The 7,952-nt window shown below is 43.0% G+C and overlaps 1 protein-coding gene across 1 annotated transcript in view; it reads right to left on the bottom strand.

Moving 5' to 3' along the window:
* Positions 1–5,249: 5,249 nt before the first annotated feature.
* Positions 5,250–7,952, bottom strand: part of LOC109290732 (apolipophorins-like) — a 13,082-nt gene continuing 10,379 nt past the window's right edge. Inside the window, exon 7 of the mRNA XM_019507452.1 lies at positions 5,250–5,766. Coding sequence (XP_019362997.1) covers positions 5,762–5,766 — 5 coding nt within the window. The 3' untranslated portion in view covers positions 5,250–5,761. The remainder of the gene's footprint in view (positions 5,767–7,952) is intronic.

Here is a 7,952-nt window from a genome sequence, read left to right as displayed (position 1 = left end):
CAGGAAGGCGGCGCCACCTGCCGGGCCGGGCGCCGCCAGCTGGGGAAGGGGGGGTGGGAGATGGGCCGCCCCGGCCTCGTCCCTCGTGTCCGCGGGGAGCAGCTCGCAGGATTGGGACGAAGCGGGAAAAGCCCCTTCTCACCCTTGGAGCTCGCGGGGATCGGCCTCCCCCGAAGTCCAACAGCTCAACTGGAAAGGGCCCCATTTCCACCCCCCAGGGAGCATTTCTGAAAATCAGGCCAGGCCTGGAGGGATTTCAAGCTGGCCAAGCAAAAGGACCAGCTGGCGTTTTGGCGTGTTTGGGCAGACCCTGTAAACCCAGCCTATGCCGTGAGGCAAGAGCACAGCGCGGTTGTGTCGGTGTGCAGCGTACTGGCCTAGGTTAAAACAACGTTGGGCGGGGGTGGGCATTTGCTCTGCAAACGGCAAAGACAGGTAAATCCTGCTAAAGGCCTGGAACTCTGGGACAAGCCCACCTGCAAGGTACTTTGCATGGCTCTGACTCCCAGCCGGCTTGGGCCTCGTGCCTCTGTTTCCAGGATGCCTATTATAATTCCCAGCAGCTGGCTGGGACCAGCCTCTGAAATCCAGGACGGTCCTGGCTAAAATGAGACTTTACTTACAGGCCACAACCCTCTAGTAGGTGCCTGGTGTCCAGAATGAAATGCAGATTGTTAGGCTGAGCGCTTAAGCTCACCATATGCTATGGAGAGGGTTTGACGCTTCAAAATAGGGGCCAAAACAGCCAGCTGAGCAGGGAATCTCTCAGCACACTAAGCTAGTAGCTATTTAGAGCTAGTCAACAGGAATGACTGAGGACAGCAGCAAGTCTTAAGTTTCAACCCTTACGGGCCTTACTGGGGCCTGCGGAGAGGTACTATGCTTTGGATACACCTTCTCCCAAAAGCAGACATTTATGCCCTTCCTTTTCGAGAGACTGATCAGGGCTCAAAGTTTTGTTGTACATTGGAGTGACAGCTCTCAGTAGCGGTAGTGATGGGTGTCAGTCCTTGCTCCTAAGGTTGTATTTTCTTTTTGACGTGAAACAACCATTGGATAAAGTACATATGCAGCCCTGGGAGCAGGAATCAGAACCCAGGCCGCTGCTCACACATGTAAGTACCCTGAACATTAGGCTGTAAAGCCTGGGTTTCTCTAGTTCTCTCTCACTTGATCAATTTAGCTTGAAATCTTATTTTAGCTCCTCAACAGGAAGAGTGGAGCATTTTTCTCTCCTCTCTCTCAAATAGCTCTGGTGGTTACAGCAGTCTCCAGGAAGTTGGATATGTAGGTTTGAATCTGCTCAAGCAGAGAGGGAACTGGATTAGATTCCAGTAAGAGCTGAATGGGGGTTATCACTATTTTGGGACCTAAAAGCACTAAAACTACATTGGCTTTTCTTTTGCACCAGTAGCACACTGTTGATTCATATTCTGCTTGTGGTCTACTATTACTCCTAGGCTTTTTTTTTGCAACAGTGAAACATAGTTGGTCATTCCCCAATTTGTATTTGTGCATTTGATTGTTCCATCCCAAGTGCAGTATTTTGCACTTGTCTATATTTATTACATTTCACGTGATAAATTTTGAACAGTTACTCCAATGTACCAAGGTTATTTTGAATACCAGTCAATAATGTAAGTAGGGCAGGCCATGGGGAGCGCCAACCCCATGCACCAGTTTTGGGAGGACACCAGCCTGATGCGCAGCAGCCACATCCAGGCAGGTGTACAGATACAGAACCAACTCCAGACCTGGCCCCAGCAAAGCAGCATGCAAGAGGTCAGCACTTGGCTCTGGTCTCTGCCCTGGAGCCAGCCCAGTAAGGCAGCATGTAGAGAGCCAGCCTTGGTAGCAGCTGCCATCAGGTATGATTCTCTTGTGCTTGCCCCTGCTTGAACATCCCTGCTGCTGCTCACAGGTGCTTGGCACAACCCTCAGCCCCTCTTTCTGCCCAGGGTACAAAAATCATTAGTTATACGTCTGATCCCAATCCTAGCCTTCAAAGTCTCTGATACCCCATCCAGTTTGGTATCAACTGCAGTTTACTAAATGCTCACTCAATCCCATCTTCCAAGTCATTAATGAAGATACTAATCTGTTTCAGGATTAGGACAGACCCCTGGAGAGCCCCCCACCTGATACCTCCTCCCATTTAGACATTGAACCATTTATAACTACTCAGTGAACACGATCCAACTAATTATACACCCACCTTACAGTAGTTTTGTCTAGATCAGTGTTTGTCAGACTTCTGATACTTGGGTACACTTTTTCTAAATTAAAATTGGCAGCACACCCACACTTTTACACCCAAAAAGGTGGGGGTGCACCATTAAAACAATGACACCAAATACATCTTTCATTAAGCAAGGTTTTGTCTCTATACCAGGGAGGGTATCTTAGGAGCCAGAACAGGGCAGGAGTTGTGAGGCCACCAGGGGGTGTCAAGACCACCCCGGGACTTGGTTCTGCTACACCTCCTCACACAGGGATTTTGCAGCACACTTCCTTCACTTTCACGGCATACCTTTGAGGCTCACAGATCTAGACTGTGTTTCTATAACTTGCTAATGAGAATATCATGTGAGGCATTGTTAAAAGCCTTGATAAAAATCAAAACATATCAGTTCTCTGCTCTATCCACAAAACCCCTCACCTCATCATAATAGAAAGTAGTCCCACTAGAATTCAGGGAGTCATTTATACCTGGTACAAGACCCATACACTTTGGTACAAGAGTATGGGCAAGGCAGCCCTGGCTATTGCACTTTTTGTGGGAAGGAAAGTTTGGGATTTAAAATACAGACTCATCCCACTCAAGGAGTTATAGGGAAGATACTGCTGAAGGAAAAGGTGTCTGTTTGAGGATGCTTTTGGAATTAATAACACTTTGGGGAGCTAACTAACTTCTTCGAATATAGGGCTTTGACTATTAATATTGAGCTAACTGTTTTCACTCTGTTCATGCTTTGCTGGAGGACTAATGATAGGTACCAGAGCGATGAAGATTAACTTCACATCTGCTGCAAGATCTCTCAAACCATTGTAGTACCTATCTGAATACAAGTGAGTGTCCCTTCACCACTAGGCTAGCGGAGTACTTCTAACCTTGATTTATTGTAAGCTTAGATCTTACGTTTTTTCAAACTCTAGTAACACAAGTCCTTCAAATAACTCTCTGCTGTACTTCAAGTAATTAACTGATGTTAAAACAACAGTAAAAAAAATTCTAAAGGAAAAAAGTAGTGGACCACTCTACTCTCACTAAAACAGTAGTAACAGTTTCCTCCAAGATAATTACCTTGAATGTACACAAATCAGAATTTGCCTCTTGATCTCCTACAGCAGGGGTTAGTAACCTATGGCCTGTGAGCCAGATCCAGCCCCAGGAGCCATTGGACCTGGCCTGTGGAGCTTGGGCTTTGGCAGCATTCAGTAGTGAAGGGCCTTGGCAATGGGATTTTGCCCACTGAAGCCAGGCAGCTGGGAGCTTCACCCATGCCATATGACAACTGGGCAGCAGGGAGAAACAGCAGCTGGGTCCTGGTGCCAGTCCACCTCAGACCCAAGCTAAGCCATTCTGTCATGCCACCGGGAAATGTCCCTGACCACTCTCATGCACAACTGAAGCTAGTTGTGTGAACTTTCCCCACCCCCTTTCTTTTTTTTTTTTAAACATAATGAGGTTGGTGTTTTGTTGAAACAAAGATGCAGGTATCTAGAAATGTGTTCAGAATTAAATATTTTTGATTTAAAAGTTCCTTTTATGAACTGACCATAATGTTGGGGGCAGTTTAAATGTGATGAACTACACAGACATGTGGTTCTGTACATCAGGAAAACTTTAAAGAACAATCAATGAAAGTGCATTACAGCAAAAGTACAAAAAAGAAAAGGAAGTAAATTTTTGTAGGCATACAGCACCCTGTTGTTCCAACTTACGACAAGAACAGTTCTGATATTCAAAAGTTACTGAATATTTGCTTTATGTTATCCCTCACTAAAAAAATAAGCACTATAAGGTATTCCTAGTGTAGACTGAAAAAAATGATATGAAGTTCAAAATATTTAAATCCACTTGATTTAAAACATCAAAGTAATTTAGCAGATACAAGACATTTCATACACAGACATGTCTAAAGATGCCTTCTTTCTTCATTCTATTTATACTACCTGAAAACTACCCCAAGGTTGGAATTTGCTATTAGGTGCCCTGTTCTAATGAACATAAAAAGATTTCTGGGACAGTGGATCTGAAGGAAGTAAGGTGGTACAGGGAGGGGATGTGCACTAAGGATCAAATTGTTTTTATTTTAAAAATAGTACTAATTCTATTGGTAGTGAAAAATCCATGGGGGAGTACAAGGATATGACTGTTTCAAAGGATTCATTCCCCTCTTCACCACCTCATTCTTAGCTAAACCCTTCCTTGCTGGGACTCCTCCCACCGGATAGGGACAGACATGCAAAAAGCCTGAGACTGAATTGATTCTCTCTTTGCAGGTTAGTCTAACCTGGCTAGGCTGAACCAGTTTGTAACTGTACAGACATCCCATCTGGATTGCAGAAATGCGGGCACATGCCTGCAGTGGCTCAGGTTAGAAGCCAGGGAGCGCTAGAGCAGCCCTCCCTTCCCTTCACAGTGCTAGGCTGAGGGGGGCGTGGCCAGGCCCCACAGAGTGCTGTCATTAGGGAGGGCTTCCCCCCTTGCTGTTGATAACAGAGCATTTAGTTACATAGCAGGGAGTTGCACAGGGAGTTACGAGCATTTATCAGTCTGTCAAACAAAACAAAAGCTTTTCTCATTAGTTCAAGCTCTTCTTAAACAACTTTTTCCAAGGAAGGAAAGTAGGGACATTACCAGTTATCTGTTGATTAACTCCAAAAAGCCCTAAGCTGACACTGTGCTGTCTGCCTTTGTCATGTCTCCCACAGCACAGACCATAGCCAGCAGAGAGCAGAGCCCTGCCCAGTGAAGCATCTGGAATGCTGGGGGACACTTGTTTAATTTAAAACAGGAAGGGGTCTGGGACAGACGCTGCATAAACCAGTTTGACCCAAATCAGTTAAGTCTGATACTACATTCAACCAAGATTATCTCAAACCGATTTCAGACATTTTGAAACTGGTTTATGTGCACTGAACATCTGTTCTGTTACAGGTGTAAACCACTTTCTGATCACTTAAGCTGGTTTATGTGTAATGTCTGTCCCTAACCTCTAACATAATGGATTGGATGTGATTTCTTCCAGAACCCAGCAAATGACGGAGTTTGAGCTCTAAACAAACAGTAGATATGCCTCTGTGTCAACTCAAAGCTGTGTGTGCTGTTTTAACAGGGCAAGATTCTGCTGACTTGGGATAGGAGAGGCAACTTGATTGTTTTAATTATTCAAATAATGGCTCGTACCTTGAATTGAGTGTCTTCAATTGGGAATAAATTAGAATTTTTTCCAGTGAACGGGGTTTTAAAAATGTTACTGTAGCATACATTTTCTTATGACCACGTTACTCTGATGTGATTTCAACATCATAACATGTAACTGTAATAATTAAACTTTTTTCAAGCTAATTAGCCCAAAAAGCTTTTCTTTTACACAACCCATTTCATGATAGTCTGAGTTATAAATCACTGCTTTAGCTGAAACTTGCTGGTTTCCACGCTGTTGCTTCTAGCAGGTCTAATCAGAAAGTTGAATTATTTCAATACTGAAAAAGCTTTTCCATCATCAGGATTGGCAGTTACCATTCGGAGCAATCAAACTGCAAATAAAAGGAGAACAACACTATAAAAGTTTTTTCTGCTTTTTTAAATGATAAAAAAGGCAATTAATGAAACATCAAAATTGTCAGTCTTTTGTAATCAGCAGCATGTTGGAACTGGCGATATGAAACTAAGGCCCCTTCTAGTTGTTACAGGTATCGTGCAATTAACTGGTTAACTATGCAGTTACCTTAAAACCAACTACACGTACAAAGTTGCTATCATGCTGTAAAAAGCTCCAAACAGCTATAAAGTTGGACCTAAAAATGTGTAACAACTTTATAGCTAGTTGCTATTGAGCTTCAATTTGCACATGTAGCAGAGTCCCCTCTGTGGCTGGGAGCCCTGCAGGGGTGCACCATGCCTAGCATGAAACCCCTGGGCTCAGGGGATCACACTGCCATATCCCCCAGGCTTGGGGTGCATTAAAAACAGGGATCAGAGCAGCCACTATCCCCCAGGCTCAGGGGTGTGTGGTGTGTCCCTGCAGCTGGGAGCCCCTCAACTGAGGGGGCTCTCAGCAGCAGGAGCTTACTCCTTGGGCTCCCTCTGCACCGGCAATAAGGCACAATGGGATCTAATGCATAATCCCACAATCACACCTGCTATGTAGCATTTGTGGCATGGCAGGGGATGCAATTGTATGGATCCTGCATTAGCTCCCATTGTGCCTTTACCTGCATATTTAGAGGGAACCTAAATACAAGCAAATGACATATCAGACTACACACTATCCAAAACAGGTTAATGAAACCAAACATTTCCCTAGGTCATTACCAAAAAATATTTTAATTGTATGAACATAAGACTTTTCACATTTAAAATGGAAACAGCTATGGATATGTTCCATACTAAAAGTGAAGACAAAAGTCATTGCTAAAGTTTGACAACATGTATATCATTCCATGCAGCATCCTCTATTTGAAGAAAAAACACTGAAGTCAAGGGGAGTCTGAGAAATAATGGTACAATCGATCAAAATGTTTATGAAAGCTATTGAACCCTCAAGGATACATTCATATTACTGCTTTTATTTAAAAAAATACTTGTTTTAGAGAAATTAATTCCCCTGCTAGAGATGAGCCCAAAAACCTGGCCACCCATGAAACACAATTGTTAATGAATTAAAATGACAAACCAAATGTAGCTAATCACTTCCTATATCCATGAAAGGATCAAGTCCACATTCAGTGCTTGCTTATTTCCAGCATTTTGGAGTGTGTGATATCAAGACATATTTAGGAGCGTACATGCACATAAATGTGAAGTGGAGTAAGTGTCTCCTGTTCCGTCTCTGTAGCCACTATAAAATAATTCACAATTATATCTTCCCCTTTTGATTGTGTGAAAATGTCTTATACACTTGAATGTCTTATACACTTTTGTAGCTTGTTACAAATGTAATTGTCTTATACACTTGAATGTCTTATACACTTTTGTAGCTTGTTACAAATGTAATTGTACATCTGTAGCCACCAAATCAATTTTTGCGGTGGCACTGAGTTTACAAATGCCAGTGAATAACTCCTCATTTCATTAGATATATCAAAAGACCCTCAATTTCCTCATTACCAAGCCTCAGCAGTGCATACAGCAGACAAATTAGCAGTGTAAATCATGCTTTATTCCTAACAACTGCATAACTGGCTTATCTGCATGGTTCCATCAATTACTTACAGTAAATGCTTTTCTTTGCAGTAAACAAGTTGTAAATGGATCATTACATCTTAAATTTATTATTTGGACAGCCGTGGAAGTAATTAGTGGCAATGACTTGTACGCCTGTTTCCTTTAATATTCTTATGAAGTGATAATGATTAAGGACACAGCACATTTTTTGGAGTGGTGGGGCATTTGCTCTTTTCTTTACATGTATGGTGCTGTTCCTTATTTATCTGAAAGAAGTGTTGGATGCTTTGGTCCATTTTAACCTGGCCCTTTTTCTCAGATGATTACAGTCTCAAATTATTGCTTTGCTGCTTATGCAGTGTAATGCAGCACAAGGATTAATGTCAGCAGTTGTAGTTGGTTTTTAATTATTTATATGCCAACTGTAGTCAATAGCTAGTGCACATAATTTAACATGGTACTGTTTTTAGAATTTCCTACAATCTGAAAGCAAACACAAGCCACTGCTCCACTCCAGCCCACTGCCTCCCATCCCCAGCTTCCCAATGTGTTAGGT

The sequence above is a fragment of the Gavialis gangeticus genome, unplaced genomic scaffold (genome assembly GCF_001723915.1).
Source record: "Gavialis gangeticus isolate Ggan-Ray unplaced genomic scaffold, GavGan_comp1, whole genome shotgun sequence".
In the NCBI taxonomy this organism is placed as follows: domain Eukaryota; kingdom Metazoa; phylum Chordata; order Crocodylia; family Gavialidae; genus Gavialis; species Gavialis gangeticus.
The sequence above is the reverse complement of the archived record's forward strand: the minus strand, read 5'-3'. Positions and strand labels throughout refer to the sequence as shown.